Here is a 20,979-nt window from a genome sequence, read left to right as displayed (position 1 = left end):
AAAGAACAAATATCTGATTGTCCATGAAGATGAAAGACACAAAAATGGAATATAGTCTGAGTGAAACAAACATAAAGAAACAGACTTTTTTTGTTTTATCTCACTGACTGTCTGGGCAGCTCTCCTCTCTGTTTTGGACTCCACATCTGTCTTTTGTCCATTATAATAGGATCAAACAAAGGAAACAAGGAAAAACTTTGCTGCAGGCTTCTAATGACACAAGTCCCGTTTCCATAGCAACCGTATATGATTAGCCTGCGCCTCCTGACCTCATTAAGCCTGTTAGATATCGAGCAGTTGGAGATGACGTGTATGAGCCCTCAGTGCAACATGTTTCTACTCTTTTAAAACGTCATCTACATGTATGAGGGAATTATTTTGTTTACATTCTGGAAGCTGAAACTTTCATTTCCATCCAACCTGCAGCGGTTAGCCGCTGCTGCCGCTGCCGCCGCTGCCGCTGCCGCCGCCGCCGCCGCTGCCGCCACCGCCGCCACTGCCGCCACCGCTGCCGCCGCCGCTGCCCAGGTTGCTGAAATTTACATGTTTTTAAATATGCATGTATATGTTTAAAACCTGGTGTATGTTTGGGGTAAGTTGGAATGGAGTGCCCTTTACAGACTTTTGCATGGGAACTTGGAATAAAAGACTAAATTATTTACCAGTTAATTGTCATGTGTAATAATATTATTTTGTTTAAGGTTGTTACACAGTCTGTGCTTATGTAAGTGCATACAGTCCGATACGTAAAGTTTTTCTATTGCTCTTGTGAAGAGAGGTTCAGATTATGTGTGTTTTAAGCAAAAGTGGCTAAACAGGGGTGCCTTCCATCTCAGATGTGGAGCCTATGTAACCTGCTGGCATTTATTCATTCAATGCAGAAAACTGACTTATATGACCCATAATTAAGAAAAGGGGTTTGATAAGCATCAGCAGCTTGGATGTGTCTGTATAGTAAATACCTGACAAAAGGTGAGTGAATGAGTGGACACAGAAAATCTTTCACCAGCAGCTGCAAACAGACCCGTATTAGACCCTGCATATCACCCTTATCCACATTGTTTTATATCTTCTAATGGCAGCAGCCAGTCAGGATTTCCTGCTTAAGGATAATTCATCCACCTCTTCGCTGGAGCTTAACGGGAACCTTCAGCTGGGAACCGGCCTGCAATATGATTCCCAATTTATAGTCTACTTTAGTCAGGATCAAATGGGATTGGCTGTACTTTTGAATTTAAAAATGTATTTTTCTTTACTCCCTTAAATCAGGTTAAGATTTTGGGCCTTTGACATTCCATCAAAAGAATCCAATTTCCCAACTGTGCCTGGGAAATGTTTTTAAATTAACTTTGTTAAAGCACAATGTCGGTCCTTGTAAACCTACAAGGTCTGAGATCTTTAAGTGCATTTTTAAATGGAAACACATTATTGAGCAATTCTGTTTCAAAGGTACGGCTCAGTGTTTGTGCTGCTTTCTGTCCCTGAGGCTGAAAATAGAAAAATGTACACAAATCCCATCTGGATATGTCTGCACTTGCATTTAAATTCAGCCTCTTCCAAATATTTTCTTTGTAGCATGATGTCTTGGACTTCTGTGTTTTAGTTTTGCAGCTTAGTTTTTTTGTGTATTTACTTTTCCGTTTAGTAAATTCACATTAAAACAAAGATATTTTGTAGATTAAATTAATTCTCAGAGATGAAAATGCTTTTATGGGCAAAACATTTATATCTTTAAGTATATTTGATCAGAATATATTTGTAGTGCAAATTTGAACAGAGCGTAAGAGGCTTTTTCTTTCAAATAAAGATTTCAAGCAAACAGTTCTAATTATTTCATAGTGGCAGAGACTTTAAATCCATCCACACCTGCTGGACTTGCTTTTTCCTGACAGACAACTGTGTCTGTAATCAGACTGGAATGACATGAAATACACAGCGTTTTGACAAACAAGGCAAACTTCTCCTTAATTAAACTGTCTTTTAATTATTATCTGTGTTTTAACCAAATCTGCATCTTAAAACATTTTCACGGTAAAACTGAAGTGTTTTTAGTCAACTTTCTGACACAAAAGTTCTAATTTGGCCAAAGCAAAACTTTAAGCCTCTCTAATAAATACAGGACAGCTTAAGTTGGCAGAAACGGAAATGATAAAAACATGCTTAAAATACTGAAATAACCTGATGCCCCCACAAACCTGTTAGACCTGCAAGTCGGTCACCAAGGAATTAGTCAGTGTGATGTTTTACTTTATAAAATAAAATCAATGATTATCTGAGACCAGGATTTACACCCCTCACAACACACTTACCAGCCTTCTTGTTGTGATTTAAGAAGCTAAACCAAGAGGCTAAAACGCGCAGCTAAAGTCAAATTATTCTAATAATATTTAAATATGACTGCATTATAGATTTAGTTTCTGAATGAATAGTTTCCACATTTGAAAATGTACTCCAAACTTAACTCTGGATGACTTCAGTTGAATCTCACATATGTAAAGAATTCATATTATATAGTTTATTTCACGGAGTAGCTGCATATTGTACATGAGATTCTAACAGCACGAGCAGCTGAAGACATTTTCTAACATTGGGTTAATTTACTCTACACTTCCTGCTGTGATTTTTCCCAGAATATTAGTGAACTGTTTAGTATTTATTTTCTGGTAAATTTTACATGGTGATGTGAAGCCAGTACAGAAATAATTAGTAAAAATAAAGATAAAGCTGTTTGGATTTCGGGGCCTCGATGTTAAAGGGATTCTCTGGTTCCAGCCTTTTGAAGGAAAACCTGGTCTCGTGGACAGCAGAGTTGAACGTGTAAAGGGGAAAAGGAGTTTTTATTTTTATTTTTTCCATTTTTCAGTTTTCCTTATACTTGTGTTTATACTTTCCAGTTAGTTTATGTTCAGCCTGTTGTTCTCTACATCTGTCAGTTCATTAAGGCTTGCAAAAAAAAAAAAAATAGAGGCGAGAACAAGGCTCTGTTGGAATGTTACTACTCCAGTAACCCTAGTCAGAGGGGTTACATGCAGAGAATGTGGGAAATATGGAATTTTCGAAACCCACAATCAACACTTACTGCCAAACAATTAGTAGCTCAACGTTCCACATCCACAGGCGGCAACTGCTATCACAGCTTGAGATTTACTAGGTACAACACAGATGCTACGGCAAGGGGGTTAGGAGGCCAGGTCAGGGGGGAGTTAACAACAACTCCCCATCCAGAGATTGGGTACGAATCCCCAACCAGCACAATCACGCTGAGCAAGGCAGCAACTGATCTAAGAGATAAGATACCTGAAGCAATATAAACTGCCAAACAACGACTCCAAGCCAAGTCAAAGAAATTGAAGCAACTCAACCAGCTAAAGTGTACTCTGAACAATACTGGTTAGGCATATGGGAGAAGGAGGCATCACACAACAGCGATGCACAGTGGCTGATGGATCTAAAAGCAGACCACAGCAACCTCCCTGAACAAGAACCAGTAACCATCCCTGTGGCAGACATTCATTCCTCACATGGTTCACACCTACTGGCTGAAGAAGCTAACTGCACTCCAGCTGCTAAAGGATGGGACCCACCCTGAATGGCTAACTGAAGGCCGGACAATCTTGAACCAGAAGGATCTCCTGAAGGGAACAGTTCCATCCAACTATCGGCCAATAACCTGTCTCCCCACCACATGGATGCTCATGTCAGGCATCATGGCGGCTAAGATAAGTGGGCACATGGATCAATACATGAGCACAGCACAGAAGGGCATTGGTAAAAATACCAGAGGAGCAAAACACCAGCTGCAGGTAGATAGAACAGTCACTCGGGACTGCAGAACCAGGAATACCAATCTGTGCACTGCCTGGATTGATTACAAGAAAGCCTATGACTCAATGCCACACACATGGATCATGGATGCTTGGAGATGTATAACATCAACAGGACTCTAAGAGCCTTCATTGCAAACTCAATGCAGCAGTGGAAGACCACCCTTGAGGCCAACTGCAAGCCAATTGCACAAGTGTCCATCAAATGTGGCATATACCAAAGAGATGCCCTGTCCCCTGTGCTGTTCTGCATAGGTCTGAACCCTCTCAGCCAAATAATCACCAAGACTGGCTATGGATACCGACTCAGGAATGGGTCCACCATCAGTCACCTCCTCTACATGGATGACATCAAGCTGCGAGCGAGACATTGACTCACTGATTCACACAACCAGGATCTACAGCAATGACATTGGAATGTCATATATATATATATATATATATATATATATATATATATATATATGAATATATATATATATATAACCTTTTTTCCTGCCTCAAACTCAGTTGGGCAATCGGTTGCTTTGGGTGGGCCTTATATATCAAGTGAACTTTGAATTTATAAGAGGACAAATTCTAAATTAATATTTCAATATTTGACCCATCTCTAAGCAGATTAGGAATAGAATACCATTAAAGTATTTCCCTCTACTATTTAAGAAGAAATTTGCCAACATTTGGCCTAAAATCTGGTCAGCTTATGTCAGCTGTGACCAACAGATATAAAAGCAAAATTTTTTTCATGAACAGCAAAGTCAGTCTAATAATGCTAACAGAACAACACCGATGCTCAGCGTAAATGTTTTCATCATGATTTCACCAAACTTTTACATCCAGTCGAAGAGGAACCATGGAGGAAGAATCAGTATCTCACTTGCACAGGTACTGTGTAAAGTTCATTTTAGAGAAAAGCTACAGGAGCTCAACCAAACTCATCCTGGTTAATTTTGTGCAACTTATTATTACATCTGCAGCAGACAAAAACCCACTTGATGAAAATGTAACTGTGACTTGCTGCATTTAGTAAACATGAGCCAGACTGGGTTGGGAGAAGGGGGGCACCTGTGGTTGCTACGGCTATCATCTTGCTAGGTCTCATCACATTGCTGGAATCGTCCAAGCTGCTGGAAGTGGCTGATTCCTGACACATGTTCCTTTCTTCATGTTATTGGCGAAACTGTTTCTCATGTTTGAGATTGTATGAATATATATGCACAGATTTAATATAGACACACACAATATTTAAATATCGAGATGTTTCTTAAAACCAAAAAGGCTAGTTCCTGGACAGAAGGGCCTGATTTGTGAATGGGCGGGTCCACTGGGACCTGCCGGTAGTGACCTGTGGTGATATTCATGGCTGCTGAGACTCCTTTAGAGTCAGATTTACAACTGTAAGAACTCAAGATTTATTCAACTGGCAGCATATTGATGACTGGAAATGTTTTATATCTCATCAGCATTCCTCTCTCACACACACAAACACACACACGAACACACAGAATTTTTTTTTTATTGCAGCAAGAGACGATGAATAGAGCAAATTAGCTCCTTTCATGTGTTCTAAACATTTCCTCTTCATTCTAAACAGAGTGAAGTCCAGAAATGATCCTCGGTTAAATTCTGAGTTGTTTTAAATGTCAACAAGTTAAATACAGGTTGCTCATCAAGAGTTTCCACTCATAGTATTAATAACATGTTGCATCCTGCAGATGCCAATACTGGCTTCACTTTCCATCACCGCTGTGTTTCACCTGCAGCAACCATCTTCTCAGCTTGTCAGAACCAATCAAGTAACACCCTCTCTGGAATAACATGCCTTTCTTTAAAAGTTGACTATGTAGTGCTTTCTGAGGCATCTGTCTGACTTATTTTCTTTGTAGGTTTTCAAAGATAAACTGTCAGTTTGTGATTCCCCCTAAAATATATTTTAGTCCTGAAATCCTTGAATTGATAGTGTTCCTTGACATGAGCGTGGTCGAGGACATAAATGCAAAGTTCAGTCCAAAAGACAAATCCAAACAGTGGTGCAAGCAGAACAGAGGTGAAAATGTGATCACGTAAAGCAACCTGGCAGTGAACATAGAGAACTGAGGAGCCTCTATATGGGCAGGTTTAATCAGCTGATGAAACACAGCTGCAAGGCAGTTAAGTAGCAGGCACAGGTGTAAAATAAGGAGAAAACACAAGAGGCAAACTGCTAAATGTGAGTGTGGAAGGGCAGCAACAGTAAAACATGTTCTTACAGAGTGAAGAAGTTATCACAGAAGAGCTGGGAGCAACCTGCAACCTGAGCCACACTGAACCTGGACAGCTGGGCCGAAATCAAGAAGGTGGACAGTTAGCATCTGATCAACTTATATAAGCTGAGATAAGAGTGTGAAAGAGTCCATCTAAGTTTATTTGTATAGCACATTTCATGTACAAGCCAAAAAAGTGTTGTCTCCGTACAGAACTGTACAGTAACAAGCCGACTGTATTAAGGTGCCAGATCCAACATAACAAGCAAAAAGCTTAGATGGATAATATTTTATCACCAAGTAGTAAAAGTACGTCATGATTTCCGGTTCTGGCTGCTGGCTCCAGAGTTTCTGTCCCACAGTGATGAGACAGACGTCTTCGTACCCAGCAGTCTCTGCTTTCATATGACTCCTTGTTTGTGTGGAAGCTCTAAAGTGGACAGAGCTGTTCTCATGGTTTTGTTAAATGCTCATATAGTTGCTTGGGTTTGTGGACTGTGTGTAATTCAGATGCTTGGTGGAGTCTTTTATCTGTTTCTCGCTGTCATTTTGGAGCGCTTCATGCTAGGATTGGTGCTTCAGTGTGTGTAGTGATCTTCTGTACTGCATGCATCTCATATCACCCCCTGCAGAGGGGACTCTCATCCTGAAGAGGTTAATTATTTTACTCAGAGCAGCTTATTGGAGTAAACATAAAACTCTGATCTGGTCTTTTAAATGTGGCCAAGGATTCCATTTTTTGTGTATTTAGTATCAGCTGATTGACTTCAGCACCTGACATTTGAGTAGGCAACAGATTTTGTTGTCTTCGGATGTCCTGTCATCTCTTGTCTGACATTTTTAAGTTTTTCCCTGCACAAATGTTACAGTAAAAAGAGCAAATGTAATTACTTACTTCCATCCCGGAGGAAATCGTTAGTAATTACCCCTCCTCTGGATTTTTCTGACAGCTTGTGCATATTTCCCTATTTATTTCACAGCCTGATTTAGGGAATTAGAAGTTAACAGAGGTCTTTCATCCTCTCGCTCACTGACTTCTTGTGAATTTTCAAAAAGGAATTCCTCATGCTGTGCATGGCGTCCTTATCAGAGGACCTTCTGCTTACCGAGCAGTGAATAAGCAGTTGTTTCACCTACTGTAAATTCATATTTTCTTCTCTCACAGGCCTTTGAGGATTTCCATAAACAGGCAGCATGGTTCTGGTACCCTTTGACTTGCTGTTGTAAAGTCATGAATATAATCAAAAGATCTAATGTTTCATGAGAAGAGATCCCTGTTTTCACTACATAAAGGACCAATTTGACTTTTTTTTCATTAATACCTCAGACTTTGACTTTTGGCTTTTAAACAAGGGCAAAAACAAAGATGGGAATATTTAGGTGCAGGTCAGTTCAAGGTGGAGGGAGGAGAGTTGGAAAAAAGACTATCAGCGGCAGCCTGCTCCTTGTGATGAATGGAGGTCAGCTGGAGAGGAGAAAGGTAAGCTGATAACGACAGATGAACTGAGGAAAGAAACACAGACCTCCATACTTTACTGCTAATGACCACCCTGGCAAATACCCGTGTGCGGCCCGGCGGCTGCCCAATAAAAGCTTTAGACAAAGGCAAAGTGATAACACAGGATTTGTGAATCTGCATTTATACACTTTTCTCCTCCTTATCGCCTCCTGTTCACCGTGGTGCCTTGCAGACTGATGCCAGCCTCTGATAGCCTTGTTTACAGGCTACTTCCTGAATGGGGACATTCAAACTTGAATTGCATTGCAATTTGCAGTCTTTGAGAACAAGGTGTGATAGTATCACCACTCGAAACTTTGCTTTTACTGACTAAAGTGCAACTTTGCAATCAGCTGCGCAGAGTGTTGGTTTAAGCAGCATTAGCTTTACATCTCCTCACTGTCATGGCCGCTAGCTTTACTAGCAGTGCTTTGCTGTGGCTGTTTATAGATCATATAGTCAAAGACAGGAGAAAGTCACTGCTGTCTTTATACAAACAACAAAAAAAAAAATCCTTTTCAAGTTTACATACTGAGGCTATTAGACAAAACACCCATTTCAAGGTGAATGAGCATGCCATCGAGATAAAGCTGGATGTGCTCAGACTGACATCCCAAATCCCAACAGGAAACAATAAAGTGCATTCAAATGAATTCTGCAGGATAACAGCTGGTGCCTGCAGCTGACGCTCCTTGTTGTTTCTGCCTCCCTCTCCTCCGGCTTCTCTCCTGCTCCTGTGCGGTGAAGTGAGAGGCGTGCGAGGTGGAGGTATTGATGAGCGTGCCAACTAGAGAGGGGATTTGAGCAGACTGACGGTGAGGAAATGATACTGTCAGGGTTACGCCAGCTCACTTACCACGCAACTCCACACCCCCCAGGGACCTTGGATTTGCATTGCAATGGTACCTGCCTGCTTGAATAAAACGTAACATTTAAAGTTCAAAAGTCAAATTGCTGTCATGGTTGTGTAACAGGAGCTCTGATATCATTGTGACGCTACGGTGTCAGAAGGTTGTTCAGGTGTTCTAACTGTTGCAGGCTTCTCACGAAGAGGCTGAGGTCTCTGATGTGTGCTCTGGTTGCTCCTATGAATACAAATATTTAAAGCAAGAGACATATATGTCTATTTTTTATAGGCACTAATGTTTATTTACTCAATGATTAAATCACCACAAACAGATTCTTGCCATTACTGGCTTTTGATCTTTCTTCTACATGCTCACTAAAGCCTGGAATGAGACCTCACAGCAAATCAGGACCAAACCCTTAAAAAACCTCTTTAAAAAGACATTTGTTGGCTCTCCTCTGTTATAATTGCAACCAGCGAGGTTGCTTTGATGCATGCTCCTACCAATCCGTTTGTCTGAAAGATGCTGTTGTTCTGTGTGTTATCTGTTCTGCAGAGCAGGAACTGGCTGGAAAACAAGATCATACCGAGTCAGCCCGGTTTGCTTGTTATCTTTTCCTGCTAAAAAAAATATAAATAAAGAAATTAAACTTTGTTTTTCAATTAAATTAATTTGAAAAAAAAAACAAACAAAAAAAAAACATTAATCCCAATGAGAAATTTTAATGTTTCAGTATTTTTTTCTTTTTCTTTTGGAATTGGGAATAATAATTTGTACTTTAAATTGAAATTATTTTTTTTATTCTTTTACCACATGCATCTACATGCACAAACCTCTTAAATGTTCCCTGTAATATTTTATAGTTTAGTAGTAGTTTAATAATTTAGTAGTATTTTTTTCCCACATTAACGAATGTAAAAGTGTATTTTCAGAATTAGAACCTGAAGTGCAGAAAAATGGCGCCAACGAACAGAAATGCAACATTTATTAAGTCATAGTGTGAATGAGGTAACTGAGTGTTTCAGACTTTTCATTCATGGTAAAGTATAATCAGTCTGAATATTTAATTGATGCTGCTTTAAATGGCAGCTTCTCTCTCATTATCGTTAAGCCAACAGCAGAAGGAAAGCTTGGGAAACGGGGTCCTCTAGATTCACAGAGTTTAAAGATGCACAAGTTTAAATCCACCAGCGCAGCTAAAAAATGAAACCTTACAGTTAGAAGTCCAGCTACTGCTAACTAATGCTGTTCACCTCAGTGAACTGGACTGAAGTTCATTTGATTACAGACTGGACTTGCCACAGAAGATCCTCCGGACAAACTGCGGTGCCCTGATTACTGTCCCCAATTTAAATAATCTGATTTTGGAAACTATCATGACTAAGCCCTCGTAATGATCACGCACACTGTACCTCATCCAGCTTGTCACTTCTATCAGTGGTAAAATTATAAATTAATGCCGGTGTAGCATGACAGGAGGGGTATGTCAGGGAATATCTAATTAATAAAATGCACCTCATTTAAATTGTCATTTTTGTGCCATTTTCACATATTTTTCAGTAAACCAACTTGAATCTTGAATAATTGGTTGTGAGATTGTGTTGGTTTGCCAGTTTCACTACTGAAGATCTGATTTTCTTTTCGTTTGTAGTCCTTTACCAGGAGTTGGCATCTTGTAATGAGTTCTCAGAAGTTATTGCAGAGTCATTCCTTAATAAGGAAAAGAGTCATCCTCAGAAGCAAATTTAACTTGCTGTGCAGTCATAAAGGGGGTTTATCTCACTCTGAAAGCTATTTTTAGCTCAGTCACATCACTTGTGTTTTTCTTTCACTCTATCCAACAAACCAGCTACCTCTGATATCTGCATGATAGGTCTTCCATCATATTCATTAACAAGCCTCTATCTCAGTCTGAATGGAACCTCTCAGCCTTTTTGTGCAGAAACTAAAGCTGAATCAACAGGCAGCTGCCAAAAATCCCGCATTTATTAGCCAAGTCCAATTACTTTTCATCCTTTGCAGTTTGGCCACTGTTAAATAAGCTATACGCCCTCATGAAAATCTATTCAAATTTAAAAAAATAATTGTCTCTTTACTGCATTAGTCATCATTTTACTTTCATTTAAATGAGCAGTTCAGAGTCCAAAGAGGATAACTATTCATTTAGGCTTACTCATTGTCTGGACTGGAACTCTGGATGTAGAGACAAACAGGTCCTCCATATTCTTCCCCTGACTGCCATCACGGTTGCTCCAGCAGAATGACTTTTTCCTGCTCGGTACCAGAAATCCCCTCCTGAACGATGTAATGTTGCTCATCTATGTGCTAAAGTCAACACATTTATCTGGGTTTTAAACAACTTTGGGACAACTGCTTTGCTAAATTTAACAAGTAAATGCAAAACACCCTGTCCTGTCATCATAGGTGTTTCTATAATCTGCCTCTGTATCTCCCTTGTTCCCATGCCTACTCTATTACTACCTGATTGTTGCATTCACACAGTGACAACAGCAGACCAGCTGTGAAGATGCTTTTTCAGTCCTGTCCTCCCTTGCTTGGCTGCACTTTCTCTATGGTGTTGCTGTACTCTTGTTTTACAGGCCCAGCATGCGTGGCCAGGGTTCAGCAGTCTGGGCCAGGAACCAGATGGTTTCATGACTCAGGTGCTCCATGCCTGGCTAACCTGCCAGCTGCAGGTGTCTAAGGCCCATCCTGATAGATTTCCCCCCTCTGGTTTTCTGGCTTCGGCTTGGGCTGTGGCTGTAGCTGGTCCTGGATGGGTCAGCCAGACCTACACTGAGGTGTGTGCACTGACATTTTACCTCGATGGAGACATGCAATGCAAGATAAGACGGAATGATGGTGGCTGGATGAAATGTCAGCGTACTGGCAGCCTGTCTGGCTGGATTTTCTGCAAACTATCCACCATGAATGCAGCAAATCAGAGACACACAAATGGACACGCTGAAAAGTATCCACAGACATGCATGACCGGTGAACATTCACGCATGCTGGCTGCCATGCTGGATCACTGGAAAACACACACACAGCTGTTCCTATTCACACAAACTCTGCATGTAAAAAAATTAACACGCTTGAGCAGAATGCACATATGGGAAAATTGTATTAGTATTAGTGTATGAAGATGATTGTTGTTCAGCTTCACAGAATTAGTCCTGTTCCCATTTTTTAAGACACTGTAAGTCTGATTGTGGGAAATAAATCCAAATAGACCACCGTTTGTTCGGATAAATGTCTTTAGGCTACTGTTTACTCTGTAAGCTCAATATAAAAGAAACTGACAGAAAGAACTCAAAACAATAAAGACACAAAATTCCCTGGAAGAAACCGGCTTTCGTGGACGGTGCTTCTCTCTTTCTTTTGCCTTTTTCTAGATGCCCTTCTTTGCCTTTTTTTCTGTCCGATGCTTATTCACACGTATAAACCCGGCATGCACAAGCACTCACGCCACTTTGAACGACCAGCCTCTTTACCCCTTACCCTCTTCAGCAAACACCAGGAATAGTGGCCCTCTCCATCTCTATTGATGCACTGTGGATTCTTCAAGCAGTATTGATTTCCACCAGAGGTGACATTTACTGTTTGCTCTCCCAAGTCATTGCCTTAATCACCTGGCTGGTCCTTCACACTTGAACTGAATCACATGTCAAACTCTCAAGCAATGAGCTGATCTCTTGTCACTCCTGTCAGAATATAGGTCAAAATAGCAACCAGAGGACACTCGGGCATTAGACCTTTAGTCATCTTTCTCAGTCATTTCAATCAATTTGAATGTCCACTCATTTGTGTACAGAGAGATTTTTACACGTTTTGCTCTATTTACTGCAAGCAAAAATAAATCCTCTTGGCACTTTATGCCTTGTTGGTTGAATTGGACCTTGTAGTTAGCGAGCATGGTCTAAATGCAGGAGGTAAAGTGTATAGATTGAGAGTTCCTTGGCTGCAGTGGAGAGCTAACACAAACGTAGAGACTAGCTGTGAGTATTTGTCGATAGAAAGCTGTATTTATTTATCTCCCTCTAAACTGATCTACGAAACAGACCCAAGCCCTTCCTTCTCTCCTTTAGAGTTTCCTACAATTTGAGCACTGTTATTCTCTCTTTTTTATTTTAAATGCAGTTCAGGTGACCTTGGTCAGCGATTCCCATCAGGGGTAAACTTAAGCTGCAGTTAGTATTTAGTAACTTATTTGATCCTCGTGGGAATGAAGAATTCTGTACCTGCACTGAATGCGATGTTTTGAGCTGCAGATGTTTGGCTGTTATCAGCAGTTAACATCAAGCCTGCAGAAGGGAAGAAGAGTTTTCAGCATCGTGCTTCAACCGTCTCCACGAGATACGATAGCTGTCGGTCTGAAAAGAAGCTACAGCTGAGTGAAAATATGCATGCAAAGAGATGGAAAAATAAAAACTGTTGAACATTAAATTCCCGGCCAGATTATGTGTATTCTGCAGAAATCTGTGGAGAGATCCTGCCTTTTTCTCTTTTAAAACTCATAACATTTGATTACTTATATTTGCTTTTTGCTCTTGAGATTATATTTGTGTACCATCCCAAAGAAAAAAAAAAATGGCTTATGAATATGCACAATATACAAAAATGAGTGGTCCACCTCCAAACCTAGCACCTCACCCCGATTTCTTTAAGAAGCTTAACCCAGCCTCTGTTAAAATCAAGTCTTATCTTAGGTCTATACTTAGGTATAAAACATTTTTTATAGATCCAAGTTCTTATTAGCATCTCAGTGTCTGAATATTTGTGTTGTTTGTATTCCTGGTCAAACCTTCCTATGTTCATTACTAAAGATAAATCGTTCCTGTACTTTGCACCTTTTGGGCAGTAGGTAAAACACCAAATTGCACATTTAAAGTTAACTGTATGCATCGCTCTGTTTTTCAGCTTAAAGTTGCATAATTAGTGCATTTGTCAGGGATGGATTCTGCACCTTTTGCTATTTGTCTTCCACATCTCAACTACAGCCACTGTGTGTTGACTGATGTTCCCACTGATCTGTGTAGTCTCATCTCATTAAGATAGTACATAACACCATTTTCTCCATCCAGATTTTCTTCAGCTGCTAATTGGTCCTGCTGGATAAACATTATTTTCATGCACCCAAGGCTCTTTCTTTTAGACTGGACCGTAGCAATCCCTTTATTTGGTGATCTTTTGTGGCAAACTCATGCCCAGGCAGTCTCTGCAGAACTCTGACGTCTTTACAGAGACATCAAAGACTTAAACCAGCGAGGATGAAACATACAAAAGCGAACAGATGTATTTCGCTGAGCTTAAGATCAGGAACTGATTCATACTGTTCTTGTGTTGTTGTGCACATATGTTTGTCTGTGATGGAGTAAACTGAAGCTTCCCACTGAACATTTCTATGGTTAGACTCAAAACTTTTCAGTGTGTATGTATAAATAGCTCACATTAAACTGAAAAATAACATTAACTCATACGAAATGTCACATTTTCTTTACAGGCTTTTTTTCTACATGCAAGCAGAACTTTCCAACATTTAACAGTAAATCCCTTCGCAGTAGCCCTGATCCTCAGTCATGATCACAGTATTTTCACACCATTAAGTAAATGTATTTATCAGGCGTCAGTTTTAAAGGCACAGACTGTACACGCTACATAAAATAGGACCATAGGTGACGATGTCTTAATTAGTCTTGTCATATGATTGCTGCCATCTTGGATTTGTGAATCAACACATTTAGTGCCTGTCTCTTGTACTGTAGATAACAGACTGGCATAAGCACCGCATCAGTCATGATTTTGTGGACGACTGATTTGAAGTCTGGAGTTCAGCATTTGGTTGGGAGCAGTGGCTGCAGTGGTTGAGCAGGTCATCCACTAACTGGAAGGTTTCTAATCCTGCTTCATCCCAGTACATCTGCTGTTGTGTCCTTGGGCAAGACACTTCACCCACCTTGCCTCCAGTGTCGGCATCACTGGTATGTGAATGTGTTGGCATGTTTGCTTGTGGTTGCAGAGACCATTGGTGTGGAATGGTTGCCACGTTTCGGTCAGTCTATCCCAGGGAAGCTGTGGTTACACATGTAGCTCACCAGTGTGTGAATGTGGATAGTGATGATATTATTATTATTATTATTTTTATTATTATTATTATTATTATTATTATTGTTTGACCAATCACCAGTGCTGATTTCCAAAGGCTGGAGCGCTATAAGAGTCTGAGGGCACCATGGGTAACTTCACATCCAAAGGGATCCTGCTGAGTTAAAAATGATGTTGCAATTAGACCTGCAATGGACTGGCGACCTGTCCAGGTGTACCCTGCCTCTCACCTGCTAATTGCTGGTATAGGCTCCAGCTTCCCCGCGACCTGAGTAGGACAGATGATGGATGGATGGATGGATGGATGGATGAATGGATGGATGGGTGGATGGCTGGATGGATGGATGAATGGATGAATGGGTGGATGGATGGATGGATGGATGGATGGATGGATGGATGGATGGATGGATGGATGGACAAAGCAGGGATGGATGGATGGATGGACAAAGCAGGGATGGATGGATGAATAGGTGGATGGCTGGATGGATGGATGGATGGATGGATGGATGGATGGATGGATGGATGGATGGATGGATGGATGGATGGATGGACAAAGCAGGGATGGATGGATGAATGGGTGGATGGGTGGATGAATGGGTGGATGGCTGGATGGATGAATGGACAAAGCAGGGATGGATGGATGGACAAAGCAGGGATGGATGGATGGATGGATGGATGGACAAAGCAGGGATGGATGGATGAATGGGTGGATGGATGGATGGATGGATGGATGGATGGATGGATGGATGGATGGATGGATGGATGGATGGACAAAGCAGGGATGGATGGATGAATGGGTGGATGGCTGGATGGATGGATGGACAAAGCAGGGATGGATGGATGGATGGATTGGTTGGACAGAACTTAAGAAGCTGTTGAGGAGAGCCATATAACAATCAGGTGTGTTGGAGCAGGGAAACATCTAAAAGCCTCAAGGACTGGAGCGGCACGTACCTGAGCTAAAACATATTTCAGCTGTAAAGCAGCACTACTGACTTTTGGCAGATTTTTGAAGTGGCACGCTTAAGATGGCATCTTATTAATAATTAATTAAATAAATACTAAATTTAATAAATATCCCATGATATAAAAACAAAATAAATGAATAAAATGTAAAATTATGAATGATTATTTATCTACTGATGCCACTGCATCTGATAACCACGCCCCTTCATTTGAATATAAGAACCCAAAACAAGAGCGAAATAAAAAAGGGACAGCAAAAACAGCATTAAAATAATTTCCCATAATAAAATAAAAGTGATAAATAAATAAATGCATTTTTAATAAAAAATGTATATACTATACATAAATAATAAAGTAATTATAAATAGTTAAAAAGTAAACCGATATAGAAATAAAAGTTAATACAAAAACAAATTAATAAATGATTTAATTTAATTTAATAATTCTTATTTATTTTAAGGGATTAAGGGGCATCCTGCCTTCTCTGAACTGGGCAGAAACATGCCTACCACATTTCACTGTCATCATGCACGTGACACATAAATAACTTGGAACTTGAAATTCTCCCCAGTAAAAACCAATTTGATGTTGACTCTTCTTCCCATCCAACCTTCCTTCCTTCCTTCCTTCCTTCCTTCCTTCCTTCCTTCCCTCCCTCCCTCATGTCCTACAGTAATGTTTCTATGTGTTTTTCTAAATCATTCATTTGTTTAAAAGGCCAGTTGCAGACATGTGATTTGGTGCTGTGAAGCAAACCACTGTTAACTCGATGCCTCAGGCCAGGAAAAAAAATAAGGAAATAAAATAAAGAAGTTGTGAAGTGTTCTTTCTGAGCCTCGGCACGGTCCAGGATAATGACAGCCCAGCGATGTGCATGTCCAATGTTCGTGTGCCATAAAAACCTGTCAACGCAACGAGTTTTAAGGTCTGAAAGTTTGGTACTAAAACACGGAGGTACGTAAGGATTGACCCAGTTTTAAGTGACCAATTTAAAAATGGTGGCCCATTTTCCTGGTGGGCCCAGGAAAGAAGGAAGGAGAGAGGACACGTATTTCCTGACACACACATCCAAAGGCCTTTGGTGCTGATGTGGACTTATCTTGCCATATGATGTCCACACAAAGTATGTCTACATTATTGGATAGTTATTTATTTAATACATGGTGCCTCTTAAAAAGCAAAATTGTTGGTAAAAATCTGATCTGCCCTTGACATGTCTTGTACATTCTTAAATAATACCCAGAATAAAACTCAGAAATCTTCTTTTTCCGCTGACATTGTGCTGGCTAACTGCTGTTGTCTGGGGATAGATAGAAAACTGTTTCCATCTTGATGGAAACGCTCCTGCACACATTGCTGGTTCTTGCTAAAGGATTCATGAAGCATTTGGTGTTTTTTTAAATGTCCTCTGGCTTGTTTTTGTGCATGCGTGTATGTCCCCGGTACCCTTGTGGCTGAGCTTATGGACCCCCATGCTCGGTGTCCCACCCTGTTATGAAGACTTTTGAATTAATTTTTTATTATTAATATTTTGACATGTGCAGGAAACGCACATACCCCCTGGGTTCCATGATTACCTTCCTGGGACATTACATGCTATGACCTCTTTAGCTGAATGCGTGCCAATGTGCAGATCTGCACAGGAATGGAGCTGTTTCCCTCTTTAGTCAAGAGAATAATTGTTTGATTTGACAGCAAGATTTCTTGTTTTCATGCTCAAATATCATCTTGATTTCTCTCAAAACTCTGCTCTCACTCTAAAAGTCTCTTCTTGCGCTCAGATATATCATCTTCCTTCCAAAACTCTGCTCCTCTTCTCTAGTTTAGGGTTTCAGGTTGAAATCTCCTGGGCTCCAGATTGGTCTCTTTCCCTCAGACACATTCTCAGCTCTCAGAACTTGGTTCTGGTTCTGAAATGATTCTGAACTAGTCTGGAGTCAGTGTGTGAAAAAAACAAGTGCACCTTGAAGAAGGTGGAGCCAATTTGTTCCGGCAGCATTTACATTACATTACAGTTATTTAGCAGACGCTTTTATCCAAAATGTCTGCTCACATTGTATGAGATTCAGTACATTCACCCTAAAGCTGACATGTTATTTTAGGGGGTCATACTATAGCTAATTCATGACATGTTTCTGCATTTACTTAGTACTCTTTTGGTGGAGAACGTTTGACAGACAGCTCATTCAGCAACCCAAGAGAGAGGAAAAACATCCAAGGGTTGAAGTTCTCGTGTTTTGGCACCACGTAAAACATCTGCCTGACAAATTAAGCAGAAAGCAGAGGCATAAAGTTGTGGACCTCAGAGTGCCGTACTGTATCTAAATGACTCTGCAGTGTTCCAGACTGCGCTGTTCAATTAGCAAAACCGAGTGTTTCTTGTTCATTAGTTAATATCAAGAACAAGATGCAGCATCTTCACAGGATAATCAGACAATTTATGCTGATATTTACTAGAGAGGGTAGAGAAAATATTTAATTGTTACTGTTGCTGAGGCATGACATCCTCCATATATTACCTCCCCAGTTTTAGTCCAGTATGGGAAAACCGTCTCTCTACGCTGGCCGGATTTATTAATGAGCAGTGCATCTCTCCTCCGTTCTCAGCGTACTTCTTTACAGTGTCACTAATCATTTTTAAGTGCTGAACTACAAACTGTAGGGCTGGGAGTGTTTGTTATTAGACAGAAGATTGTAGGCTTTGTTTGGTGTGTTTAAATCATCCAGCTTCGCTGTTTTAGATTGAAATGCAACATGTTGGGAAATTTGGAGTTCAGGTTCTTTATGTTGTTTAATTACATCAAATAATAGCTTTTGCTAATACTTTCAAAATTTTAAATCTAGTAATATTTCACCTTCTTTTCATAATAACTTCAGTGAGTCTCATTTTAGCAGGTGTTGGCTGGGAACAATGCTGAGCCTCAGCCACATGCTCCACTAACAGGAGGGATGCAGAGCCAGTCATTAGTCAGGATTTCTGCTTCATGCAAGGAGCTATATTTGAAATATTTATTCTTATTGTTGACTTTTAACATGTATAGAATTTTCATCAAATTCATCTCTTTCCATCTTCATGTCTTTAAATGCAATCCTTTGGTCTGCAGGTTTTTATTCTGTGTTCTTGTTTAGTTTCTTCTAGTTTTCTTAGCTTAATCTTATGTGTGCATTGTGTGTGTGTGTGTGTGTGTGTGTGTGTGTGTGTGTGTGTGTGTGTGTGTGTGCACTTTACCGAAGACAAAAACCTGGCTGTCCACTAACTTCTGAAGACTTCCTGTGACTATTTGAGGACTAAATTGCTTTCCCCACTGATACAAATACAGTTTTAGTGTCATGACTTAGTTTTAGGGTTGGCTTTAGGGAAAGTGTCAGTCATTTAGTTGTGATGTTACATTTAGGGTAAAGACTTAGTTAATGCAGAACTACATTAGATTTGAACTTCAACATATTAGACATGTTGGCCTCCATGGCATGGTGGAAAAAAATCAAATATTCTATTTTCTTTTTCTTTCTTTTCTTCCAGCATTTTTCTTTCTAACAAACTCCAAACTAAGTGGAAGTCTAATGAGACCCAGTCATGGGACACACTCCAGGGTGCTAATAACTAAAATAAAGTGAGATTCTGGGAAGCCCAGATTCTGCTGTGCGGAAATTACAATCATACTGTATGAGTGTTTGTAAAGACAGAAAAGAAAGTCGATCATGGGGAAAAAATAAGTACACTGATTACAAAATTAATTTCCTTGTTTAAAATTATCAGATTATAATTTTTTCTAAGCATGCAGTTCAACTTCAAGAGTGGTTCTTTGTTTTTAAAATGATAAAATCAGCATCTTTTGGATCTCTGAGTGGTGTTAACATAATTAAACCACCACTGGCTGCTCAATACGTGAATGAATGAAGTCTGACTTTCACTCCTTTGTTTTCTGTGTTGCAGGTTGCCCATGTAGGTGGCCAGGAGGATGGAGGCCAAGGAAGCTGTGTTCCTGGCTTCCAGGTGAAAACCTACCATGTGGTGTACAGTGGACCCTTCCAGAAAGGCCAGCCACTTACGCAAGGTCAGTGAAAATGAACAGAATTCATTCTGCTCCCTCGACATGTCCCGTCGTATAGATGCACACATACAGCGTCCGTCTGCTTGGGTTAGTCCTGTTAAACAGCTGAAGGAGGGAAGGAAGGGATCCTCCAGGTCATTGGGAAGATGTGTTTAAGTGTACAGATTCAAATCAATCCCAGCTGTGAAAATGAAATAGAAATGGTTGCTTCTTTGCACCACATCAGCAACAACATGATTTGTGTCTGCTGATGAATTAAACCCTCTAACTGGATGAATTTTAAAAAGGCTTTTTCCCATTTCTCCCCTGAAGACAGCTTTAGGCTGCTTGGTTAACTGTCTGCATATGCATGTATATCTGCCTAGCCATTATTTGGGTATTTTGTTGGAGCTCCTCAGTCCCACTACACCATGCTTACATTGATCTCTGCAGAATTCCGTCCTCGCTAACCTCTGAGTCGTCTTCTTGTCTGCATGTTGACACTTGTATTTGATCTCAGCTGATTTATTTTCAAAACACCTAAGATTTACAAAGGAGTTAAATGGAGGTAGCACAGTTCACAGTTGTAGATTGTCACAAAGTTCCATCACTGAGTTCGTCGTAAGTCAGCTTCATCCCCCTTCTTTTACTGCAACAACCAACCGGATTGCACACAACCTCCTGCACTGCAAAACCTACAGGTCCAATCTCAGCTCCATATTACTGCCACAACTTATTGGTCCGCTCTGCTCCTCTGGGGCAATGCAGTTGTGCCTATCTTTGCACCTCCACTTCATCTCCACAGAGATCAGCAATAATGTCTGCCGGCTAGCAGCACTCCTCTGGGGTTGTGAGTTATGGAGGCTGACACGTCTTTCCTTAGAAATCGACAAGGTGCCGACAGCTAGTGGTAGCTTTACCACAGAGCCACGGAAGGTTTTACTAATTCATTTGCTCAATAATTAATCCGTTTTATTTGTAAGATATGATGAAACACAATGAAAATATGTAAATAGGAATGGTAATAATTTTTATAGTTTGTTAATGTAGTCTGTCATTTCTTGTGAAACCAGTTTTCATTGCCCTCATTTGTCAGTTTCCTCTCTATTTATTTCATCATCTCACTGTTTTCCCAGTTATTTTCCACATAACAAGGCAGTGGGAGACAAATCTTACCTGCTTCAGTGACATGCACATAATGTGCTGCACCTATTTACACATTTACTTCTTTTCTGGCTGAAGTGCTTTTCACAGGTAGTCTCATACATAACAAACTTTCTTTATGCTGTGCTCAACTGACGGACAGCTTTTCCAATTGAAAATACATATTTTCCTGCCAAGACAGCAAAATATGACAAATCTGTGAATTTCTCCTTCAATCTCCTTTCTTCTTTTTCAGCTTTATTGTACTTGAGTCGGTCAGCCAGTGAAGCGTTTTGTCATCTGGAGGTTCACTGGTGCGTG

General features: G+C 40.3%; 1 protein-coding gene across 2 annotated transcripts in view; it reads left to right on the top strand.

Moving 5' to 3' along the window:
• The window catches only part of cdh13 (cadherin 13, H-cadherin (heart)), a 425,435-nt gene that overhangs the window by 90,911 nt on the left and 313,545 nt on the right, over positions 1 to 20,979 (top strand). For both annotated transcript variants that reach the window (XM_041996695.1, XM_041996696.1), the window contains exon 2: positions 19,419 to 19,539. In XM_041996695.1, coding sequence (XP_041852629.1) covers positions 19,419 to 19,539 — 121 coding nt within the window. The remainder of the gene's footprint in view (positions 1 to 19,418; positions 19,540 to 20,979) is intronic.

The sequence above is a fragment of the Melanotaenia boesemani genome, chromosome 10 (genome assembly GCF_017639745.1).
Source record: "Melanotaenia boesemani isolate fMelBoe1 chromosome 10, fMelBoe1.pri, whole genome shotgun sequence".
Classification (NCBI taxonomy): Eukaryota; Metazoa; Chordata; class Actinopteri; order Atheriniformes; family Melanotaeniidae; genus Melanotaenia; species Melanotaenia boesemani.
The sequence above is the reverse complement of the archived record's forward strand: the minus strand, read 5'-3'. Positions and strand labels throughout refer to the sequence as shown.